Source organism: Hypanus sabinus, chromosome 1, assembly GCF_030144855.1.
Source record: "Hypanus sabinus isolate sHypSab1 chromosome 1, sHypSab1.hap1, whole genome shotgun sequence".
Taxonomy (NCBI): domain Eukaryota; kingdom Metazoa; phylum Chordata; class Chondrichthyes; order Myliobatiformes; family Dasyatidae; genus Hypanus; species Hypanus sabinus.
In genome coordinates this window covers 106,017,901-106,043,684 of record NC_082706.1, presented here as the reverse complement: position 1 = coordinate 106,043,684, position 25,784 = coordinate 106,017,901, and the positions used below count along the sequence as shown (strand labels likewise).

Sequence of the window (25,784 nt, the reverse complement as noted above, 5' to 3'; positions counted from 1 at the left end):
TAGAAGATCTTTGACAAAGGGAGCTCGAACACCATCTGACTCCAATTTACCTGGGCGTGACACTGGATAGGACGCTTTCATTTGTCACCGACATCCAAGAACTCCAAGGGAAAGTTGGCTGTCACAATTCTCTCTTGGAAAAAATTAGCAGGCTAGTGCTCACACTTAGATCAACTGCCCTAGCACTCTGCTATGCACCTGCAGAGTACTAGTGCACCAGTGTGGGGCAGATCAGCCCATGCAAAGGAAATAGACCCATTGCTTAACAAAGCCTTAACAAATCACGGGCACACTGCGCCCCACACCCACTAACATCATTTACAGACTTGCAGGCATTGCTCCCCCAGAGATCCAAAAAAACACTAAAACAAAAATTGAAAAAGGTAAACAGAACTTGGATCCACAGCACCCACTACATCATCATGTGCCAGTTTCCAATCGCCTAAAATCGAGGAAAAGCTTTTGCTACAGTGGAGGAATACCCAATGGAACATCCCCCTCCAAACATACAGGATTGACCTCTGGCAACAAACAGAAGCCAGAACCCCACCAAACAATACAGTGCAAGACCCCACAGAAACGTTGTCCGACGGGGCACTGCTTGACAGACAGAAGTGGTGCACTCTCAACAGAGTGAGAGCAGGAGTTCGTAGGATGGGAGACAATATGGTGAAGTGGGGTTTAAAGACCAGTGAATCCTGTGAGTGTGGCGAAAGGGTGCAGAGCATTGAACATGTTCTGCACAACTGCCCACTCTCACCTGATTTAGCTGACACTGACCTGCTTAACATCAACCAAACAACACTAGAGTGGCTGGCTGTCTGGTGTGACAAGCTATGAATGAATGAATCCTACTATGCCTCTGCCCCCATTCCCCACCACTCACAACCACCACCTAATCTCACTATCTGCCTTATCAGCTCCTTTAATATCTTTAAAATTTCTACCTGCTAAAATCTATACCTTTTTAACCCTAGTTCTTTATTGAAATCTCTTTATAATTGACATACTGGTTCCAGATTTTAAGCCCCAATATGTTTCTGCTCTTTCAATTTGAGTGCAGTGCCCACAAGTACTCCCAGAATAGATCTAGCCATTGTTGTATTACAATCGTATAGTTGTCATTATGTTCAGTTTCATGATTTTCTGTCCCTCTTGTTCATAGTTTTCCAAAAGTTCTGAAATAATCCTAGCACAATGTAAGATATCAATGTACAATATCACTATTTATGAAAATGGAATAAATACAGTGCTGTATGTACATCTTTTGCAAAATACTAGAATCCATTAAGCACTTAAAGAGCCTTGATGTGATTAGGCAAAGTCTTCAGGGTTTCAAGAAGGATCAAGTTTGACAAATGTCACTAATTTTTTTGAAATAGATGTACTAGGATAGAACACAGAACAGGGACCCTGCCGTTTATTGCTTAAGTCCTGCTTTAACTCCTCAAGATGCAACATCTTGTACATGTCAGAGTTAAATTTCATCTATCACTCCTTGGTCCAATTCCCTAGTTGTTCTAGACCCTATTGTAAACTTAGATAGTCATCTTCACTGTCCACAGCACCACCAATTTTTGTGTCATCTTCAACTTACCACATCAACAGCATTGTTATCCAAATCATTAATTATACATAACAACATTCCTGGTCTTAGGCTTTCAATTTGCATGGAAAAACTGGCAGGCAAATCTGTGGGTTGTGAAATACAGAGATCAGAGACACAGCAGAAAAAGATGGTCTCTCAGACAAAGCTGTAAGCTGTAGGAAATAGTTGTTACTCAGGATGGTAGGCAGTTGTGTTCTACAGGGATCATCACTGTATTTTTAAATAAAGGAACTGTACATGGATGTGCAAAGTAAAATGTGAAGATTTGCAGACAACTTTAGATTTGACAATTTGCTTTGTCATAGAATACAGAGGGTGGTGATTATGGATGTATTCTGACTGGAGCACTGTGGCAACTCCAAAATAAGGGGGAAGTATACAGTAAATGGCAAATCCTTGGAGGCACTGATGAAGGATCTTCTGACTTCTAAATAATAGGTGCCTCGTGCATCTAACCCATATTTGAGTACAGTTCTGGTTGCCACATTACAGAACGGATGAGGCTTTGTAAAGGATGTAGAAGAGGTTCACCAAGATGTTGCCTAGATTAGTGATTATTAGCTTTAAGGATAAATTGGACAAACTTAGATTGGTTTTTCTAGAGTGTCAGAGGCTGAGGGGAGGCTTGATAGAAGAGTATACAATTATGAGAGTCATGGACAGGGCACCTAGTCGGGGGTCTTTTTCACAGGATGGAGATGTCAGATGACAGAGGGCATAGGTTTCAGGTGAGAAGGGGAAAGTTTAAAGCAGATGTGTGAAGCAAATTTTTTTTTATATACATATAAGGTGGTAGGTGACTAGAATATCTGTAGGGGATTTGTGGAAATGGTACAGTAGTGATGTTTAAGAGGCATTTAGACAAGCAATAGACAATAGACAGTAGGTGCAGGAGTAGGCCATTCGGCCCTTCTAGCCAGCACCGCCATTCACTGTGATCATGGCTGATCATACACAATCAGTACCCCGTTCCTGCCCTCTCCCCATATCTCTTGACCCTGCTATCTATAAGAGCTCTATCTAACTCTCTCTTGAATGCATCCAGAGACTTGCCTTCTGGGGTCTTTTTCACTCTTAGGGTGAAAAAGCTTTTCCGCATCTCTGTTCTAAATGGCCTACCCCTTATTCTTAAACTGTGGCCTCTAGTTCTGGACTCACCCATCAGCGGGAACATGCTTCCTGCCTCCAGTGTGTCCAATCCCTTAATAATCTTATATGTTTCAATCAGATCCCCTCTCATCCTTCTAAATTCCAGTGTATACAAGCCCAGTCGCTCCAATCTTTCAACATATGACAGTCCCGCCATTCCGGGAATTAACCTTGTAAACCTATGCTGCACTCCTTCAATAGCAAGAATGTCCTTCCTCAAATTTGGAGACCAAAACTGCACACAATACTCCAGGTGAGGTCTCACCAGGGCCCTATACAGCTGCAGAAGGACCATTTACTCCTATATCAATTCCTCTTGTTATAAAAGCCGGCATGTCATTAGCTTTCTTCACTGCCTGCTGTACCTGCATGCTTGCTTTCATTAACTGATGTTCAAGAACACCTAGATCTTTCCTAACCTGACTCCATTTAGATAGTAATCTGCCTTCCTGTTCTTGCCACCAAAGTGGAGAACCTCACATTTATCCACATTAAACTGCATCTGCCATGCATTTGCCCACTCACCCAAGCTGTCCAAGTTACCCTGCATTCTCATAACATCCTCCCGACATTTCACACTGCCACCCAGCTTTGTGTCATCAGCAAATTTGCTAATGTTACTTTTAATCCCTTCATCTAAATCATTATTGTATATTGTAAACAGCTGCGGTCCCAGCACCGAACCTTGCGGTACCCCACTGGTCACAGCCTGCCATTCCGAAAGGGACCCATTAATTGCTACTCTTTGTTTCCTGTTAGCCAGCCAATTTTCAATCCATGTCAGTACTCTGCCCCCAATACCACGTGCCCTAATTTTGCCCACTAATCTCTTATGTGGGACTTTATCAAAAGCTTTCTGTAAGTCCAGGTATACTACATCCACTGGCTCTCCCTTGTCCATTTTCATAGTTACATCCTCAAAAAACTCCAGAAGATTAGTTAAGCATGATTTTCCCTTCATAAATCCATGCTGACTTGGACTGATCCTTCTACTGCTATCCAAGTGTGTTGTAATTTCCTCTTTTATAATTGACTCCAGCATTTTTTCCACCACTGACGTCAGGCTAACCGGTCTATAATTCCCTGTTTTCTCTCTCCCTCCTTTCTTGAAAAGTGGGACAACATTAGCCACCCTCCAATCAGCAGGAACTGTTCCTGAATCTATAGAACATTGGAAAATGATTACCAATGCATCCATGATTTCTAGAGCCACCTCTTTAAGTACCCTGGGATGCAGACCATCAGGTCCCGGGGACTTACCAGCCTTCAGACTCAACAGTCTATCCAACACCGTTTCTTGCCTAGTATAAATTTCCTTCAGTTCATCCTTTACCCTAGTTCCTTTGGCCACTATTATATCTGGGAGATTGTTTGTGTCTTCCCTAGTGAAGACAGATCCAAAGTACCTGTTCAACTCATCTGCCATTTCCTTGTACCCCATAATAAATCCACCCGTTTCTGTCTTCAATGGCCCAATTTTGGTCTTAACTATTTTTTTGCTATTCGCATACCTAAAGACCCTTTTATTATCCTCCTTTATATTCTTGGCTAGTTTACCTTCGTACCTCATTTTTTCTTGGTGTATTGCCTTTTTTGTTATCTTCTGTTGCTCTTTAAAAGCTTCCCAGTCCTCTGGTCTCCCGCTCATCTTTGCTTGAATATGCAGGGAATGGAGGGATATGGATCATGTGCAAGCAGATAGTATTAGTTTCATTTTGCACCACGGTTGACATGTGTGCCAGTTCCTGTACTGCACTATTCTGTTCATTCTATGTGATACGAAACTTGGAGGCGTTGTGCTTATGTGAGTAAATCTTCTAAGAGCAAAATTAATAAAACCTATGGAACCCTGGTCTTCATAAACAGAGGCAAGTTGGGTCTTGGTAAAACAACACAGTCTATGAAGAAAATGAAGATCTTGGACAGGGTGTAGACAAAATTTATTGGAATAGTTTAGGGGTGCTGTGTGAGGGATTTAAATTGCGGGGTTAGACTGGAGGAGTTGTGGTAGTTTTCTGTGGATAGGGAATATTGAAAGAGATTTGGTAGATTGTAAACAAAGTTAAATTTGTTCTTATTTGCAGATGGTTCAATAACTGAGGACAAATTTAAAGTAAAGGTGGGGGGACACAAAAGGCAAAGGAGGAAAACCTTTATTAAACAGTGATTTGGATGGATAGCTTGAAAGGGCAGTGCAAACAATAAATAAGGCATTCAGTAGGCCTAAGGAAAATAATTTACAAGGCTAAAGGTAAAGAGTAAGGGAATAGGAATGAATAGATTGCTGTGTGGAAGGCAGGTGGACTAATTGGCCTTTGCTTTATAATGATTCCATGTAGGTACCACAGGCAATTAGGAAGGGAAAAGGACTTGTTGCGTGTAGACAAACATAAGGAAGTAGTGCTGAACTGGCACCAGGTCTTTGGTGGGACCACTCGTGAGAAGGGACGGGAAAGATCCTGTGAGTGAGTGTAGAAAGTTAAATGACATGGTGATAATATTGCATGCACCAAAATAGATGTAAAAATAACTTGATTCTGTCAATGTGACAATGTATACAAATATGACATTGAACTCCTGTTAGGTAAAGATTAAATGTGAACTAATTCAATTGGAAATCAGTGATTTAAATCTCAACAAAATAACCTACAAAGGTATGAGCAATGAATTGGCTTTAGCAGATTGGGTGACTACGCCTAAGTATGATATGCAATGGCTAATGTTTAAAGAACTAATGCATAGTTACAACAATCCATATCCCTTTAAGGGAGAAAATCCCAACAGGCTGTCATAGTCCAACTATGACTAGTGTTACGAACCCCGTAACTGGGTCACTTACCAGCAAAGATAGAGAGGTCCGTTGAAGCCTGATGATACGATTTTTAACAGTATTTATTATTAAAAATGCACAAAAATAATATCAATGCAAACATACAGATAATATACATCATCAATACTAAATCTAGAAGTGCGGGTATAATAATAACCAATAAGAAATAAGCTCTATCGTTGTCTAGGGGACAATGTATTGTCCGATGGAAATATAAAAGTCACTCAGTTCATGCAGGCTGCAGCCTTTGGGGACTGCTGGGTTTGCAATGGTTGGAGAGAGAGAGATTTTGAGAAACTTGCCGGCTTACCTTTTATGATTTTGATCCTGCAGAGTTTCGTTGGTTGTGGCCTCTCCTTTAGCTAAGCCGTTCTTCCGTGGTGAGCCCGCCAATCCCAGGCAAAGGGAAGGACGCACACGAGCCCCCCACCAGCTGTCGCTATTGAACGCTGTCACGAGTTTTCTAGCGTTTCTCCTGGTGCATCTAAAGAGGTTGTTCCCCAGACCCTCTTTTATCCTTACTCACGGGGTCTCAGATGTCAATCAGGTTGGGATGATGCAGTCCCTCAACCAGCCCACTCTGGTCGTCCCCTAATGGGCTTCAATGAATAGTACAGTACTCAATACACAATTCCATCTCCAAGAGACAATAGCCATTATCAATGGTTTTGTTTCGCTGAGGCCAGGACACATTCCAAACCTTGTGGATTCTCTCATCTCCTGGGTCCCAGACCCGAATTAATAGCGATCTTGCGATTCTCAAAAAGGAGGGGGCGACTTTGTACCCTTCGGCCCCTCAGAGTTACGGCACATTCGTAACACTGGCAAATAAAATTGAAGAGTGTACGGATTAAAGAATAAGCCTTGTGGAAAAGGGCAGAAAGCTGAGAAATGAGAATAGTTCAAAATTCAGTGAAGAGTGATCAAGATGTTGCTAAAGTAAATGAAAATAGCAAGAAGCATAACAATGGACTAAAATATTTAATGAAGATGTAAACATGAAAGTGTGGCTGAAGTTCATTTGGGTCCTTGCAAATTGACAAAAGTGAAATTATATTGGGAAATAAGGAGAGGCTGAATAACCTGGTACTATGACTTATTATATCCATTCCTTGGAGTTAATGCAGCATAGATAAACTTGGACAATTCCTGGGGAAAACAGTTGTTGTATGAGGAGATATTCAAGTGTTTTTTTTTTACCCAGTTGAATTCAGTAGGGAGGGTAATTCAGTTGAATTTTGATACTGAGACTTCGGCTGAGATTGAAGCTAAAGAGCTCTATCTTCTAGCTGAAGAATTTAGAGATAAGTTGGTCACTTACCAAGGGGGTCGACCATTTTGGACTAGGTTGAGAGAAATTTCTCATTGTTATATATAATTGGAATACTGTTCTTATAGGTTATGGGTACATTTCAGACTGAGGGCAATAAATGTTTGGACATGCAAGGATTTGTGGGATGCAATGGCCATACAGGAAACACACATAATTGATGAGGCATGGGGTCAGCCGCAAGTGGTAGATCTGATGTTCTTTCCTCACAAAAAGTATCTTTGGATTTCCATTCGTTAGAAATTTTCACCACTTGGAAAAGACTCTAGCCATGTTGACTCTAATGTAGAAGTCTTACATTTGTTAACACTGAAATTATGGATCGGAACATTTACTTAAAATACTGAAAGGTGATTTAAAAGAAAATAAATACTTCCATCTTGGGTAGCTTGTGATATCATCCATTGTTATGTAATTGGCAAACTTGGCCGTATGGCTTTTTAATCATCAATTATAAATAACTGTGTTTCCAATGCAAATCCTTGTAGACACCATAAGTCATAACCTCCCAATTTGATGACCTTTCCATTACCTCTAATCTCTGTCCCTTGCCATTTAGCCAGTTTTCTAAACCGTCAATAATTTGCTTTTAGCTAAATGCTTTAACTGACAGTCTTTTTAAGAGAAAAACAATCAAATTATCTCTGGTAGTCCCTATCAGTAACAACCTAGTGCACTACTACAGTCACCTCTTCAAGATGTTCATTCAGGCTTACCGGGCATGGACTACAAATCAGTGCTATCTCTGTCTGAAGAACTAATTTTTCAAAATGTTTTGTCCTAACATAGTAGTTCCCTGACAACAGATATAAGCTACCTGGTCTAGTATTTCTTGATCTGCCTTTCCACCTTTCCTAAATTGCAGAGTGACATGCATAACTTTTTAACCTAAAGACACAATTCTTTTATTGAGAGAACTTTGCCAGAATATAACATGGGCCTCCATTGTATTCTCATTTAATCCTTTTAATCACTGGAATGGAAGCTGTGTCGTCATGCAGATTTATTCCTCTTTTAGTGCTTTTATTTTCTTAATTAACATTATTTACATGGTGATTCTGGTGATTACTTACCACTAATTCAATTTTTTTTACTCTGTGTATGTAGAATGCTATTACTTTCTGGTGCTTGGTGTTGCTAATTTCCTTATTTTTCATTTACCTTATTTTTATGGGCCCCACATTGTTCTTGAACTCGTTCCTAAAATATAATTGTAAAAAGTGTGTTATTTAGAGCCAAAAGGTATAAACATTATTTTTGTAGCACTTCAATTTTTGATGGTCTCTGTATATCTGCCCTTTACCAAGATGTGTGCTAGTCTTTTGTTTTGTAGCTTTGTCACGCTTTGCCTCTTTCTTCAGTCTTGGCTGTTTATTTTCCCCCAGTGTCAGAGCTGTATAGAGGCATACAGCATGGAAACAGGCCCTTCAGTCAACTTGGTCCACGATGACAGATTCCCATTCATCTACATCTGCTCTAAACCTTTCCTGTCCTTGTACCTGTCCCAGTTCATTTTAAATGTTGTTAATGTGCCTCCTTGTTCATTTCCTTTGGCAGTCATTCCATATACTGACCACTCTTTGAGTGAAAAGTAGCCCTTCACATTCTGATTGAAGCTCTGACTTCTCATTTTTTTACATTAACAATGCTGTGGCTGAAAGGATTGAACGCTTCAAGTTCCTTGGTTTAAAATCACCAATACCCTGTACTGGTCTAACCACGTAGCTAAGAAATCACACTAGCATCTCTTCTTCCTCAGGATGTTGAAGAAATTTGGCATATTCCCTTTGATCCTTACCAATTTTTATCCATGCACCATAGAAAGCATCCCATTCATATGCATTACAGCTCTGTGAGTGACCACAAGAAACTGCAAATAGTTGTGGATGCAGCTCAGTCCATCATTGAAAGCAACTCTTCTCCATGGACTCACTGCCTCAGTAAAGCAGCCAATGTATTCAGAGGACATTTTCTCCTCCCTTCTCCCATCATGCAGATGATACAAAAGCCTGAAAACTTGCACCACCAAGCTCAAGAGCAGTTTTCATCCTGTTATGAGACTATTGAACCATCTCCTTGTATAATAAGATGAACTCCTGCAATCTATTTTGAACATCACCATCATTGTCTGTCTGCACTTCTCTTTGTAACTTTCTCTGTACGATACCTCTGTCCTGAGAAACATCTTCACCATCTCAGAAACCACACCTTTTAATGTCAACTGCAACCATTCTAAATATTGCTTGTACATTATCATCAAAGTCATTGATGTAAATGAGAAACAGCAATTAGTCCAGCACCAGTGCCTGACGGACATCACTAATCACAGTTCTCCAATCAGAAAAACAACCTTCCACCATCCACTTCCCAATATTAGTCCACTTGCATATTCAGTGAGGTAGCTCTCCCTGGATCCCCTGTGACCTATCTATCACCCTGCCCTCATTGACCTTTTTGGTGATTTCTTTGACTGTTTAAGTTCATAAGTCATGACCTTCCACTGAAGAGGTAGAAGATAATGAGTTCGGGGATAATCTGAAGCAAGTCAATATTAAGGAGGCAGAACAATTAGTTATCACAGAAAACACAAGAACTGATACATCCCCAGATCCAGATGAGATCTATCCTAGGTAAAAGATGAGACAACTACGGCCCTGATAGAGATTTTTGCGTTATTGTTAGCTACAGGTGAGGTGCTAGAAGGACAGCAGGGACATACCGGGTAACTTCAGGCCAAAGCAATACACACAATGTTGAAGGAACTCAGCAGGCCAGATAGCATCTATGGAAAAGAGTAAACAGTCCATGTTTTGGGCTGAGACCCTTCATCAGGACTCAGGCCAATGATCTTTGAATCAGTGGTCAGGAAATTATTAGCGAAAATCCCAGAGGACAAGATTTTTTTAAATTTGGAATGTGGATAGCAGGAGCTGATCAGTGAAATCCGGCCTTAATAATTTGGTGAATTTTTGAGGCAATAACTAAGAAGATTGATGAAGGTAGACATTAGATGTTGTCTGTATTGACTTTAATAAAGTACTCAAGGTCTTGGATCTTAGGCTGGTTCAGAAGATTAGGCACATGGGATCCAAGATGAACTGGCCAATTGGATCCAAAATTAGCTTGGTGATATGACTAAAGGATTGTGAGGGAAGGATCCTTTTCTGATTGGAGGTCTGTGTGACCTGAGGTGTAATGCAGGAATTAGTGCTGGAGCTCTTACAATGTAAATCAATGACTTTGGTATGAATGTAGGGAGTATAAATCATAAGTTTGTACTTGACATGACATTTGGTAGTGTTATGAGTAATGAAGATTGCTAAGAGTACAGCAAGACATAGATCAGATGGAAAATTGAGTAGTGTGTTGCTGAATGGAATTTAATCTCAACAAATACAACGTGATGCCTTTTGGAGTGCCAAAAAGGGATGGGTCTCATACTAGTAAATGGTAGACACGAATGAATGTTTATTGAACAGAGGGACTTTCTGTTACAAGGACATAATTCTTTGAACGTGTCAATGTGAGCCGATAGAATAGTGAAGGAAGCATATGGCATGCTGGTCCTCATTGGTCAGAGCACAGAATAGAAATATTGGGATGTTATGTTGCATCTTTACGAATCATTGGTTAGACCACACGGAGTACTGTGTACATTTCTGGTCATTGTACTATTAGAAGGCTATGTTTGTGATGGAGAGAGTTCAAAGGGGAAGCACAAAGTTGTTGCCAAGATTAGAAGACCTTGGTTAAAGGGAGAAATTGGAAAAGGGTCTTAGCTTTCCTGCAGTGAAGGAAGCTGCTAGGTGAATTAACAAACATTAATAAAATTACAAAGGCACAAGTAGGGCATGTAGTCAGAATCTCTTTTCCATAGTAGCAATATGATAGCGACATGGTAGTGAATTCATAACCAACTGGCTCACTCTCAAGAATTCTTCATCTCATGTTCTCAATATTTATTGTTTATTTTCTTTTTGTATTTGCACAGTTTGTTCTCTTCTGCTCTCTGGTTGAACACCGTTGCTGGATGGCCTTTCATTAATTCTATTATGTTTATTATTGTATAGATTTATTGAGCATGCGCACAAGTAAATGCATCTTAAGATTATATATGGTATATATGTAATTTGATAATAAAATTTACTTCGAACTTTGATATCAAAAATAAGAGGGCCTAAATTTAAGATGAGAAGGAGGAATTTTAAAAGGGATCTGAGGGGTAATTTTTTTTTTAAGCAGCAAGTAGTTGATATCTGGAAGTCACTGCCAGAAGAGGTAGGAGAGTCAGAGGCAAATTGAGGGAAAAGCCAAAGAAGAGCAGTGGTATTATATGGCTAATCCAAATCACAAATTACAGTATTTTTGCAAATAGCTGTAACTTCTATAACCCCTCATTTCTGGAAGTTAGAAGTTATTAAATTATGATTTGAAATATGTTTGTAGAATCAGAATTGGAATCAGAATCAGAATCTTGGTTTGTTTTGCTGGAAAGAAGTAAATCTGCAGTTCTCACCCAGTCTGGTATATGTGTAACCCCAGATCTCTGTAATTAATTGTCACCTGAAATAGTGTAACAAGCCTGAGATAGAGACACCAGCCCTGCTGGTTACATCTGTTTTTCAATTTTTGTGGATGAATTTAAAAAGATGAATTAAACAATTTATTTTGCCTTTCTATCTGGTAAGAGCACAATGCAAAATATCATTTCTGGAGCTATTTTCCTAAGTCACATTTAAATGTACAGTTCATCAACTTTCTTCTCTTTAGACAGTAATGGATGTCCTGACTCCCAGTTCTGGTCCATTTTTACACATAATGATATCATTTCATGGTGAAAAATACAAATGTTGTGACTGATTAGATCCATGAGTCCCTTTTACTCTGGATGAAAGAAAATTAGCTTCATCTCTGATAATGTGATTAAATTTCATTGTTAAATATTAGTTTTCCACATCTTAATTTAAATTGTACCTTTTATTCACTAGATATTCTGCCTAAAATGGAGAGCAATGATGATTTGAACGTGACTGTTGTCGTCTCCCCCAGTCTGGATGTAGCTTCTGTAGGTGCAGCTAATAAGTATTTGTTATAATATTTCTTTTAACCAGTTGAGGAACTGACTGGCCATGTTATGAGATGGGTAGTGAAAACAAAAATCCATTGTTAACACATGAATTATAAACTGCAATTTCCCATGGATGCTTTGTGGTTGAATTTTTGTTCAGCAGCTGGTGAAGAAAGACAACATCTTAATTAAGGACAAGTAGATCCTACCTGTATAATTTTTCATTTGAAGCCTCCATCTTGTGTGGCATTTAAAAATAAGCAAAAGAAAATTGGTATTAAAATTTATTGTCATAAATAGGACATCTGTTCATACCAGAAAAGATGAACAAGCATCTTAGAAAGAGGGATGTGGGTATGCGATGTAAGCAATAGTATATCAGGTTCATGTTGGTTCTGTGTACCCTATGCTTTTAAGGTGTACGTTGGTGTAAGACCAGAGCCCATTATTATTTTGCAAGGATGGATTGTTTTGTATTTTATAAATGGTGTACAATTGTTGCTTATTAAAGTACTGGTTGCTAACATTGGGATTTAAAGTAATTAACCATAATGAACATTATTTTCCTTTTTAAAAAAAACAGCAAGCACCTGACAACTTTGATGTACCTGTTCCTTCTATCTCATTGAAGGTATTGTACAGTTGTTTATATTTACTTGGGAATCATTACTTATAATAAAATTAGTTTTGTATGACTAAAGACAAGTAAGGGATTAGACCATTTAAACTTGGTATAATGTTATTGCAAGACATCATGTGCAGTGAGGAATTGTAGAGTTGGAGACCAGTTAGTGGTTATGGAAATTAATTGTCTGACTCTATTCCAGTGCCAGTTTATTTCAAGTGCTAAGGATAACTACTTCCCAGGTTGCTAACAAAATGTTTTCTTAAGTACTTAAGGTTTATTAAAACATTAACTAACTAACTTGTGTGCCTCAGAAATCAGTGGTGGGACCTTTGTTGTTCATTATTTAAATAAATTATTTGTGTGAGAATGTACAGGCATGGCTAGTGAACCTGCAAATGATACTAAAATAGATTATTTCATAGACAGCAAAGAATGTTATCAAAATTTATAGGGGAATCTTAATTTGCAAATGGTTTTCAATTCAGATCAGTGCAAGTGGTTGCAAACTGAAGTCAAAATTTGGGTAGGGCTTGTATAGTGAACGTTACGGCTTGTACAGTAAACATAAGGGCTTGTACAGTGAATGATAGGGCCTTGGGGTGATTTTCTTTTAGAACAGAGAAACCTAAGAGTGCAAGTACATGATTCTCTGAAGTGTCGTCATAGGTAGACATGGTGGTGAAGGAGCCATTTGGCACAAAGGTCTTTATCAGTCAGGGCACTCAGAATAGAAGTTTGGATGCTACAGTTATGCAAAATGTGCTTGAGGCCTTTATTGGAGTATTGTTTACAGTTTTTGTCACCCTCTTATTAGAACAACATCGTTAAGCAGGAAAGAGTACAAAGAAGTGTTGCTAGGACTTTAGGGCCTGTGTAATAGGGAGAGGATGGGCAATGTAGAACTTTATTCCTTGATACAAAGGAAATTGAGGGGTGACCGATAGAAGCTTATAAAATCATGAGGGACATAGCATAGCTGAATGCACGGTCTCTTTTCCAGGGGAAAAGAACTTAACATAAGAGGCATTGGCTTAAATGAGAGAGGAAAGATTTAAAAGGGACTTGAGGACCAACAACTTCATGGAGATAGTGATGTATATGAAGTATATGGACAAAGGTGACAGGAAAATGTAGTTTGAAACAGATACAGCAATAACATTTAAAAGGTCTATGGGTAGGAAAGGTTTAGAGGGATGTAGGCCAAACACAGAACAAGCTGAGATGGCACCTTGGCTGGCCTAGATGAGTTGGCCTAGAAAGCCTGTTTCCATACCCTTTGATCATAACTTGCCTATTGGACTAGTGTATTTTGGTACTAAGTTGTATTGTTTTAACTTGTCTCAGTTTCCCAGCACCTCAAACCATTCAATCAAATTAGACAGGATATTCCTTAACAAAATTATATTCACCATTCCTGGTCAAGTACTGCTTCTCCAAGTGAAGATTATTCCAGTCCCTCAATTTTTTTCCCCTAATGTCTTCATTACCACTGATCTGGTCTGTTACCTGTTTTTCCCTTCTGCCCTTTCTGAATTAATGTACCATTTTTGCAGTCCTCCAGCAAATTGGATCTCTCAATTGTGGCCAGAGAAGATTTAAATAGATTGTCAAGGCCCCAGTGATAGCCTCGTTTGCCTCCTGTCGCACAGCTGTCTTAGAAGCATTTAATGTAATTTTGTTCCTTTGACCTAGTTTGGCCATGTTGCAGTGTTGGAATACTTCCCTACCCTGGATTTGTCTTTGATTCTCCAGCAGCACATCTGCAATCTCCACCTACTCCATTTCTCTGTTTTCTAACTGACTCCCATAACATAGATCTTTGTGATTTATATTTGCAATGAAGCTTTACTTTCTTATGCCATACCTTAAAGTGCTAGGAAGCTGTGGTGCCACAGATGAGGGAAGGAATGCATTTCCCAACATTGCAAATCTTAATGTGAGAAGGGTTTTCACATATGCTATAAGTTACAAGCATTAATGAGGCATTGCTACTACACCTTGACAGCTAAATTTTTAAGTGCCTTTTGGCATTATATAGGGATTACAGCAGAAAAGGAGACACTTGACCCTTTGTTAACTCTCTAATGAGCCTCTTCTCGCTTCACTCCATCACCTTTGTTCCTTTCTGTAGCTGCTGAGGCTCTCCCTGGTTGAGCTTCCCTGCAGCTGTGTCCTATGTGTCATTGTTCGACAATGAATTTATGCTCTAACTCAGTCTGTTGAGGCTTAAAAAAGCTGAGATGCTGATCTTGGTCTATAACCTTGAAGCATGGTTTATAACCTTTAAATATTGCATGGTGATAGCCCAAATGGACGCTATCATTTTTAGTTAGCAAATGATTAGATATCTGAAAAAACTGCAATAATTCTGTATTAATTTTAAAACGTAGGTGACGGTTTGGAGCCGACTAGCTGTTCAGGATGTGAAACTGTCAGTGTGTGTGCAGTCTCCACTAGCAGTAACTCAGGACCAACTGGGCTTTTCTTCTATAGGTAAGTGGAGAAGTTGAAAGTTTGTAAGTTTGACAAACCTTATTGAATTTTTTAAAGAAGTTACGAGGAATGTTGACGAGGGTAAGGCAGTGGATGTAGTCTATATGGACTTCAGCAAGGCCTTTGACAAAGTTCCACATGGAAGGTTAGTTAAGAAGGTTCAGTTGTTAGGTATTAATGCTGGAGTAATAAAATGGATTCAACAGTGGCTAGATGGGAGATGCCAGAGAGTAGTGGTGGATAATTGTTTATCGGGATGGAGGCCAGTGACTAGCGGGGTGCCTCAGGGATCTGTTTTGGGCCCAATGTTGTTTGTAGTATACATAAATGATCTGGATGATGGGGTGGTAAATTGGATTAGTAAGTATGCCGATGATACTAAGGTAAGAGGTGTTGTGGATAATGAGGTGGGTTTTCAAAGCTTGCAGGGAGATTTATGCTGGTTAGAAGAATGGGCTGAACATTGGCAGATGGAGTTTATTGCTGAGAAGTGTGAGGTTCTACATTTTGGCAGGAATAATCCAAATAGAACATACAGGGTAAATGGTAGGGCATTGAGGAATGCAGTGGAACAGAGAGATCTAGGAATAACAGTGCATAGTTCCCTGAAGGTGGAGTCTCATATAGATAGGGTGGTGAAGAAGGCTTTTGGAACGCTGGCCTTTATAAATCAAAGCATTGAGTACAGAAGTTGGGATGTAATGTTAAAATTGTACAAGGCATTGGTAAGGCCAAATTTGGAATATTGTGTACAGTTCTGGTCACCGAATTATAGGAAAGATATCAATAAATTAGAGAGAGTGCAGAGACGATTTACTAGGATGTTACCTGGGTTTCAGCACTTAAGTTACAGAGAAAGGTTGAACAAGTTAGGTCTCTATTCATTGGAGCGTAGAAGGTTGAGAGGGGATTTGATCGAGGTATTTAAAATTTTGAGAGGGATAGATAGAGTTGACGTGAATAGGCTGTTTCCATTGAGAGTAGGGGAGATTCAAACGAGAGGACATGATTTGAGAGTTAGGGGGCAGAAGTTTAAGGGAAACACGAGGGGGTATTTCTTTACTCAGAGAGTGCTAGCTGTGTGGAATGAGCTTCCTGTAGAAGTAGTAGAGGCCAGTTCAGTGGTGTCATTTAAGGTAAAATTGGATAGGTATATGGACAGGAAAGGAGTGGAGGGTTATGGGCTGAGTGCGGGTAGGTGGGACTAGGTGAGATTAAGAGTTCGGCACGGACTAGGAGGGCCGAGATGGCCTGTTTCCGTGCGGTGATTGTTATATGGTTATATGTTATATGATTATATGATTGGGTGCCCTAGTCACATTAGTTCTGGATCGACTGCGCTGAAGCTGTTAATATGAGAAGTGTGAGGTTGGCTTCTCTTCAATTTTTAGCTATTAATGGAAGTATTAGAACTGGTGTGGCGACCCACTTTCTGCGCAGGCAAACTGGCTCACAAATAGCCAGTGCGCGGGGAGAGACTTTGGTAATGCACATCTGACGTCATTTCTGCCCGGAGAGGGCAGGCGCTAGGGATTAAATACCAGCACCGTGAAGTTTGAATAAACTAGTCTCGAAACAACTTATCGACTGCCTGTCGTTGTCTCCAGCTGTGTATGTAGTACATCGCTACATTGGTGACCCCGACGGTCCAAACGGGATTTGGACCAAAGATGATCGACTCTTCATCTGTTCATGCAGTTTCGCTAAAACTGCCGACTTTCTGGACGCTGTGACCACGCGTGTGGTTTAGCCAAGCAAAAGACGAGTTCCAGATTCGGCAGATATCTTCTGATTCCACGCATTACTATCACGTGGTGAGCGCCCTTGACCAGGAGACGGCCACCCAGGTTGCGGATTTCATACAGTCACCCTGGAAGAAGGCAAATATGAAGCATTCAAAGCGCTGCTCATTGGGACCTTTGGTCTCTCACGGTGTGAGCGGGGTGCCAGCCTGCTTCACCTGGATGGTTTGGGAGAAAGGCTGCCGTCAGCATTGATGAACGAGATGCTGGCCCTGGCTGACAGACACAAGCCCTGCCTCATGTTCGAGGAAGCATTCCTAGAGCAACTGCCCGAGGACATACATATGCTGCTGGCCGACGCAGATTTCAGCGACCCCTGGAAGGTGGCGGCCCGGGCAGACGTGCTGTGGAAAGCCAAGAGGGAGAGCGTGGCATCCGTTGGTCAGATTACCAGGCCATGCACCCAACAGCAGACCAGACCAGGCCCGGCAGGGGGACACACACAACACAGAGGCAGGAGTAAGGAGGACAGTGAACAGTGGTATTTCTACCACCAGCGATGGGGCACAGAAGCCTGCCGTTGTCACCCACCCTGCAAGGACCTGGGCCAGGGCCAGGGCCAGTTGCCGCTAATGACTATGGCGGCTGGCCACCAGGACAGCCTCTTGTACATCTGGGACAAACAGTCGAGATGCCGCTTCTTGGTCCACACTGGAGCGGAAATCAGCGTCTTGCCCCCAACGGGGTACGACAGCTGCAACAGGATGCCAGGACCCACCCTGAGGGCCGCAAACGACAGCACGATACGGACCTACGGCACCCGCACAGTGCAGCTGCCGGTTCACGTGGGACTTCACACTGGCCACGGTGGCCCAACCACTCCTGGGGGCGGACTTCTTGCGAGCTCACAGCCTGCTGGTCGACTTGCAATGGAAAAGACTGGTACATGCCGAGACTTTTCAGAAGTTCTGCCTGGGTGAAGCCAAGTTGCCGGCCCCACACCTGGACTCCATCTCGCTGTCGGACAACAAATTCACTAGAATCCTGGCAGACTTTCCATCGATTCTGGCACTGCAGTTCACAGCAGTCATGCCCAGACACTGGGTACAGCACCACATCCCGACCCAGGGACCACCCCTCCACACCTGCACACGAAGGCTCCCCCCAGAAAAGCTCCTCCTGGCGAAGGAGGAGTTCAAGAGGATGGAGGAATTGGGGATCGTACGGAGGTCCGACAGCCCATGGGCCTACCCCCTGCACATGGTGCCCAAAGCAGCTGGGGGTTGGAGACCATGCGGCGACTACTGCAGACTGAACAAGGATACAACTCCAAACCGCTACCCCGTGCCGCACATACAGAACTTTGCAGCAAACCTGCATGGGGCAAGAATATTTTCCAAAGTAGACCTCGTCCAGGGATACCATCAAATCCCGGTGCACCTTGAAGACATCCCCAAAACAGCACTCATCACCCCGTTCGGCCTGTTCGAGTTCCTCTGAATGCCGTTTGGCCTGAAGAATGCCGCACAGACATTCCAGCGGCTAATGGATCTGGTGGGATGCGACCTGGACTTCGCGTTCATCTATTTGGACGACATCCTTTTAGCCAGCAGTAGTCGTCAGGAGCATCTGTCCCACCTCCGCCAGCTCTACTCCCGCCTGAGTGCTTTCGGCCTTACGATCAACCCGGCCAAATGCCAGTTCGGTCTCGGTACCATCGACTTCCTGGGCCACAGGATTAACAAAGACGGGGCAATACCTCTGCCCGCCAAGGTAGACGCGATCTGCCACTTTGCCCGTCCCAACATGGTCAAAGGCCTGCAGAAGTTCGTTGGTATGGTGAACTTCTACCACCGTTTCCTCCCCTCAGCAGCCCCTATCGCGTGCTCTTTGTACACCCTGATGTCTGGTAAAGGCAAGGACATTACTTGGGACGGGGAGGCTACGGCCACTTTCGTTAAAGCCAAGGAAGCCTTGGCAGATGCCGCGATGCTGGTGCACCCAGAACGGACATTCCGACTGCCCTCACAGTGGATGCATCCAACACAGCAGTTGGTGGGGTGCTGGAGCAGCTCATCGAGGGACGCTGGCAACCCTTGGCGTTCTTCAGCAAACACCTACGACCACCCGAATTCAAGTACAGTGCTTTCGACCAGGAGCAGTTGGCATTGTATCTGGCGATCCAGCATTTCAGGTACTTCTTAGAAGTCGTTCACCGCGTTCATGGACCACAAACCGTTGACCTTCGTGTTAACGAAGGTCTCTGAACCCTGGTCGGCTCGCCAGCAGCAACATCTGTCCTACATCTCCGAGTACACGATGGACATCCAGCATAACTCGGGAAAGGACAACGTCGTGGCGGATGCACTCTCCTGACCAGCTATCTAGGCCCTGTCCCTGGGGGTGGACTATGCAGCACTGGCAGAGGCGCAGCAGGCAGACGACAAGATGCCCAGCTACAGGACTGCAGTCTTGGGTTTGCAACTGCAAGACTTTCTTTTAGGCCCAGGTGAGAGGACCCTCCTGTGCGACATGGCTACCGGCCAACCTCGCCCTATCATCCCGGCAGCCTGGAGGTGGCGAGTTTTCAACTCCATACACGGTTTGGCACACCCATCTATCAGGACAACTGTCCGGCTGGTCTCCAGCAAGTTCGCGTGGCACGGACTTTGCAAGCAGATCAGTGAATGGGCCAGAACATGCGTGCGGTGCCAAACAGCCAAGGTGCAGCGGCACACTAAAGCCCCACCGCAGCAGTTCGAACCCACCCACCGGAGGTTCGACCACATTCATGTGGATATCGTGGGTCCACTACTAGTGTCCCGAGGAGCGCGGTACCTCCTAACTATGGTAGACCAGTTCACAAGGTGGCCAGAGGTGGTCCCGCTCACTGACGCATCTGCCGATTCCTGCGCCCGAGCACAGATCGCAACCTGGGTAGCACACTTCAGGGTACCGGCCCACATTACCCCCGACAGAGATGCCTGTGGTCGGCTGTGGCCAGCCTGTTGGGAACACAGCTACACCTCACAACTGCCAACCACCCACAGTCGAATGGACTAGTGGAACGCTTCCACCGCCACTTGAAGTCGGCTCTCATGGCCCGCCTTTGAGGACCCTAACTGGGTGGACGAGCTTCCCTGGGTCCTGTTTGGAATTCGCACAGCACCCAAAGAGGATCAGCATGCTTCGTCCGCCGAGTTGGTGTATGGCACACCCCTGGCTGTCCCGGGAGAGTTCATACCAGCCCCAAGGAGGCAAGAGGAAGAACCCACAACAGTCCTGGACAGACTACGCAAAAGGCTCGGCAACCTGGCCCCCGTACCGACTTCACAGCACGGATGGACCCCGACCCACGTACCCAAAGACCTGCAGAACTGTAAGTTTGGTTTGTACGAAGGGGTGGACACCGGGCACCACTACAGTGGCCATATGAGGGGCCGTTCAAGGTGATCAACAACAACGGGTCCACATACGTTCTGGACATTGGGGGGGGAAGAGGAGGTTTTCATGGTGGACCGACGTAACTTCTACCCAGAGAGGGCAGGCGCTAAGGATTAAATGCCAGCGCCGCGAAGTTTGAATAAACTTGTCTCGAAACAACTTACAAACTGTGTGTCGTTGTCTCTAGCTCTGTATGTAGTACATCGCTACACTGGTTTATTTTTGTGGCTGTTTAATTCTAATCAGATCTGTTGGTTTCTATATTCTTAACACCACAGAGCCAATATATTTTTAATAAAGCTTGCAAGTTAAATTTGTGTAAGGTCAAATTGATTGTATCTAAAATAAAAATAGATTTTTTTTGGTAAATGTTCACCTCTGGACTGGAGTGGAAGCAAGTCATAATCCTGAAGGATTATCTAAATACAAAAATTTCCTAAAGCATATTAATAGTGAAATAATATATTTCAAAATTTTAATTCCTGATTTTTGATTTCTGTAATGCAAACTGGTGTTGATGTCTAATCTTTGAAATATTAGAAAAATGTATGATCCAGTAACAATTGAGTAAATTCGATTATGTCATTATAACCCTGAATTAGCTTTGCACATAACTAAACTGATTGAAATGGATTTGGCGATTCGTTTAAGCAGAAGACCTGAGAGAATTTTGAGGTTACCTGAAATTTCAGAAGTTCTGACATTTAAATAGTTTTTTGCTCCCCCCGCAAGATAATATAGTTCCAGCAAATATTCAAAACTTCATATTAGTAGAGGTACAACTTTTAATAACTTCTCTCAAAGTCCGCACTCAGTGAGTGCAGAGGATTTAATTGTTCTTGCATTGAGCTTGAGGAAGAAGGTAATGATGCTGTATTGTTTCTCAGAACCTGGGACATCAAAGAGTGTATTGCTGTCGGTGTTCTTAAAGGAAAGCTTCCCACCTGCCACACTCGGGGGAGATGTTGCAGTTTCTTATTGTACATCAACAGGTACCCACAAGTTCTGTTGTTTCACTGTCATACTGGTGTAATCCTGACTAGTAACTTAAGTGCCAGTCTTGAACTGCTTATTAGCTCTGATTCTTTAATGAGCTTGCAAAGTAAATTTGGGTTAGTTAGAATTAACTGCATCTATAATTTAAATATTTAATGTCTTTAAATTTTATAAAAAGTAGAATAGGCAAAATAAAATACTTGAACATTGAAATTATAATCTCGAGAAAAGTATTTCAATTAAATTACAACCAATCTTCTTCTTGCCTTATTTCTTTAATATGTAAAACATATTGATCTCTTTTAAGAATCTACTGAGTGACAAGCAGTGTCACAGTCCTCTGGAGTAGGGAATTCTGATAGTAAGTCCCAGAACATCTCAAATGAGTGAATTCAGATCCTTTCAGCATGTGTCTTTGATATATGCAACCTTGATATTCTGCAAAGGGAAATCCACTCTCCTTGTGTAGCCCCTTGTAGTTTTATACATGATTAAATTTAGACATAGTTTTGCTGTTGCTCAAATAAACTTTCATATATTTTGAGCCTGACAGACTGCTTGATGTTCTCAAGAACACAAGAAAATCTGCAGATGCTGGAAATCCAAAGCAACACACAAAATGCTGGAGGAAGTTAGCAGGCCAGACAGCATTTATGGAAAATAGTAAATAGCTGATGTTTCGGTCCAAGACCCTTCATTAGTACTAGAAAGGAAGGGGAGAAGTCAGAGTAAAAAGGTAGGGGGATGGGAGGAAGTACGAAGTGGCAGGTGAAAGGTGAAACCAAGAGAGGGGGAGGGGATGAAGTAAAGAGCTGGGAAGTCGATTGGTGAAAGAGAGAAAGGGCTGGAGGAGGGAGTATCTACTAGGAGAGGATAGAAGACGATGGAAGAAAGGGAAGGGGGCGGAGCACCAGAGAGAGGTGATGGGCAGCTAAGGAGATAAGGTTGAAGAGGAAAACAGGAATGGGGAAAGGGGGAGGGGCAATTCCAGATGTTCAAAGAATCGATCTTCATGCCATCAGGTTGGAGGCTACCCAGATGAAATATAAGGTATTGCTCCTCCAACTTGAGTGTGGCCTCATGGTGGCAGTAGAAGTGGCTATGGACTGACGTCGGAATGGAAAGTAGAATTGAAATGGGTATCTGGACTATAACTCTTCCCACCCTATTTGTGAAAATGCCCATCCCTTTCTCACAGTTCCTCCACATCTACTCTCAGGATGGGGCTTTTCATTCTCGAACTAAAAAGATGCCCTCCTTCTTCAAAGAAAGGGGCTTCTCTTCCCCCACCATCAATGCTGCCCTCATCTGCATCTCTTCCATTTCATACATGTCCTCATGTCATCCTCTTGTTACCACACCGTAGTGTTCCTCTTGTCATCACCTACCACCCCAACAGCCTCTGTGTCCAGCACATTATTTTCCATTTCTTCTGCCATCTCCAACAGAATCCATCAAGCGCATCTTTCCCTCACCCCCCCTCCCGCTTTCAACCCTCCACAGGGATTGTTCCCTACGCAATTCCCTTATCCTCTCATCATGCCCCACTGATCTCCCTCCTATTCCGTCCTTGCAGTCAGAAGCACCTCCTCCATCAGGGCCCAAACAATCCTTCACCTATTAGTCTGTTCGGGTCATCTACAGTACCTGATGCTCCTGGTGTGACATATAGTGTATCAGGGAGACCCGACATAGAGTGGGAGCCTGCTTCGCCAAGCACTAAGCTCCTTCTTCCAGAAAAAGTGGTATCTCTTTTTTTTCCCTATGGTTTCTATCTTCTCCTATCAGATTTCCCCCTACACCAGCCATTTATCTTTCATCAATCAACTTCCCAGTGCCCCTCCCCCACCTTCTTACTCTGACTTCTTCCCTTCCTTTCCAGTCCAGTCCTATTAACTCTCAGCCTGAAACATCAACTGTTTACTCTTTTCCATAGATGCTACCTGGCCTGCTGAGTTTCTCCAGCATTTTATGTATGTTGCTTGATATTCTATTCCCTATCCAATGAATGAATTTAATCATATGGAGACATGAGACTGCAGATGCTGGAATCTGGAACAACAAATAACCCCTTCAGTTGGTCAGGCAGGGTAAGACCATATATGATCATAAGATGTAGGAACAGAATTAGACCATTCAATCATGGCTGATTTATTTTCCCTCAGAACTCCATTCTCCTGCCTTCTCACCATAACATTCGATACCCTTAATATTAACCTCTGCTTTAAAATATACCTAATTTCTTGGCCTCTACAGCTACCTGGCAATGAATTTCACAGCTTCACCACCTCTGGCTTTAAAAAAAAATCAACCTCCCCTCTGTTCTAAAAGGGTGTCCACTATTGGAAACATCCCTTCCGTGTCCACTCTAGGCCTTTCAAGATTCAGTAGCTTTCAATGAGATTCCCCTTCATTTTTCTAAACCATCAAATGCTCTTCATATGTTAATCCCTTCATTCATAGGATCATTCATGTAAACCTCCTCTCAACCCTCTCTATGCCAGCACACTCTTTCATAGATAAGGAACCCAAAACTGCTCAAAATCCTCTGAGTGTAGTCTGACCAATGCCTGATGAAGCCTTGGCATTTCATCCTTGCTTTTTTATTCTAGCCCACGAAATGAATGCTAACATTATATTTGTCTTCCTTACTACTGGCTCAATCTTCAAGTTAAACTGCAGGGAGTCCTGCAGTAGGACTCTCAAGTGCCTTTGCACCTGTTGACCATCTCTATGGCAGCTCTGCTGAGGACATGGTTGTCCTGATGTTGTTCTGACGCCATAGCACAAGGCACACAGGGAGCAGGGTATTCAGCACCCAACCCTGGTGAGTATCGGGTGGATGAAATGTTATGACCTATTCTAACTGTCTGAGGTTTGCCAGTCAGAAAATCTAAAAGCCATTGCAGATGGAAGCCCTAAGGCCAAGTCAAGGAGATTAGAGATTAACTTATTTGATACTATGGTGTTGAATGCTGAGCTGTAGTCAGTAGCATTCTGACTTGTGCATTCTTATTGTTGATCCAGAGCTGAATGTAATACAAGTGAGACAGCATCCACCTATCAGGTCATTTGGGAGATTGGCGCTGATGTGGGTGATTGCCAGTGTTTAAAAGCTCTTCAAAACACCAAGTAAATCTTTCATCAAAGCACCTATAAGTTATCATATACTACTTTGAGATTCATTTTCTTGCAGGCATTTAGAGGAAATAAAGAAATACAACAGAATTTAACAGAAAATTGTACGTAAATAGTCAAAGATTGCCAAATACCAATGTGCAGAAGAAGACGAACTACAAATAATAATAGTGAGCACATGAGTGGTAAATATTTGTTCATAGTGAATCTGTAGGTCATAGAATCAGTCTGTAGTTGTGCTGAATGAAGTTATTCACATCATTTCAGGAGCCTGATGATTATAAGGTAATAACTGTTTCAGAACTTGGTGTAGTACTTCCTGTCTAATGGTAGTAGCAAGTAGAGGGCATGGCTTGGGTGGTGGAAGTCTTTGATGATGGATTCTGCTTTCTTGTGGCAATGCTCCATGTAAATGTATTCGGTGGTGGGAGGGCTTTGCCTGTGCTGAACTGGTCTGAATCACCACTTCCTATAGCCTTTTCCATTCCTAGGCATTGCTTTTCCATACCAGGCCATGATGCAGCCAGTTATGATACACTCTACTGTGGTCTGTGCAAACTTATAAGAAAGCAGAGGTGCTGTCGTAATTGTGTATTTTTGTAATTGCATTTACATGCTGTGCCCAGGACAGTCCTCTGATATACTGATGCCAAAGAATTTCAAACTAATGAACCTTTCCGTCTGTATTCCCCTATTGAGGCCTGGTTCATAGAACTTTGGCTTCTTCCTCTTGTCAATATTCACCTCTTTGGTTTTGCTGACCTTGACTGAGAGTTGGTTGTTGTGGCACCACTGAACTAGATTTTCAGTTGTCCCCTTGTATGCCTATTTGTCACCACTTTTGACTCAGCCAACAACGGTGGTGTCGTCAGCAAACGTGAATGCGGCATTAGGGCTATCCATAGCCATGTAATCACAAGTATAAAGTGAGTAGAGCACTTACAGTGCATAACCATGTGGTGCACCTGGTCTGATGGTTCGAAGTAAATCTTATCAAAGTGTGTATATGTCATCATATGCTGCCATGAGATTCATTTTCTTGTGGGTATTCACAGTAGAACAAAGAAATACAAGAGTCAGTGAAAAGCTACATACAAAAACTGACAAGCAACCAATGTGCAAAAGAAGATAAATTGGGAAAATACATTAAAACAAATAATAGTATATAAGTAAATTAATAATACTAAGAACATGAGTTGTACAGTTTGAGGCAATAGGTTGGCAAATCAGTACAGTGTTGAGGTGAGTGAAGTTATCCATGAATGGTTCAGGAGCCTGATGGTTGAAGGGTAATAACTATTCCTGAATCTTGTGGTGTGGGACCCAAGGCATCTGTACTTCCTTCCTGATGGCAGCA

At 42.3% G+C, this 25,784-nt stretch overlaps 1 protein-coding gene across 5 annotated transcripts in view; it reads left to right on the top strand.

The window, feature by feature from the left end:
• bbs9 (Bardet-Biedl syndrome 9) overlaps positions 1-25,784 on the top strand; it is a 396,619-nt gene that overhangs the window by 71,332 nt on the left and 299,503 nt on the right. For 4 of the 5 annotated variants that reach the window (XM_059973602.1, XM_059973581.1, XM_059973585.1 and 1 more), the window contains 4 exons: positions 11,907-11,983; positions 12,570-12,617; positions 15,005-15,107; positions 21,181-21,285. In XM_059973602.1, the coding sequence (XP_059829585.1) occupies positions 11,907-11,983; positions 12,570-12,617; positions 15,005-15,107; positions 21,181-21,285 (333 nt within the window). The remainder of the gene's footprint in view (positions 1-11,906; positions 11,984-12,569; positions 12,618-15,004; positions 15,108-21,180; positions 21,286-25,784) is intronic. The other variant, XM_059973612.1, reaches the window with a different exon arrangement.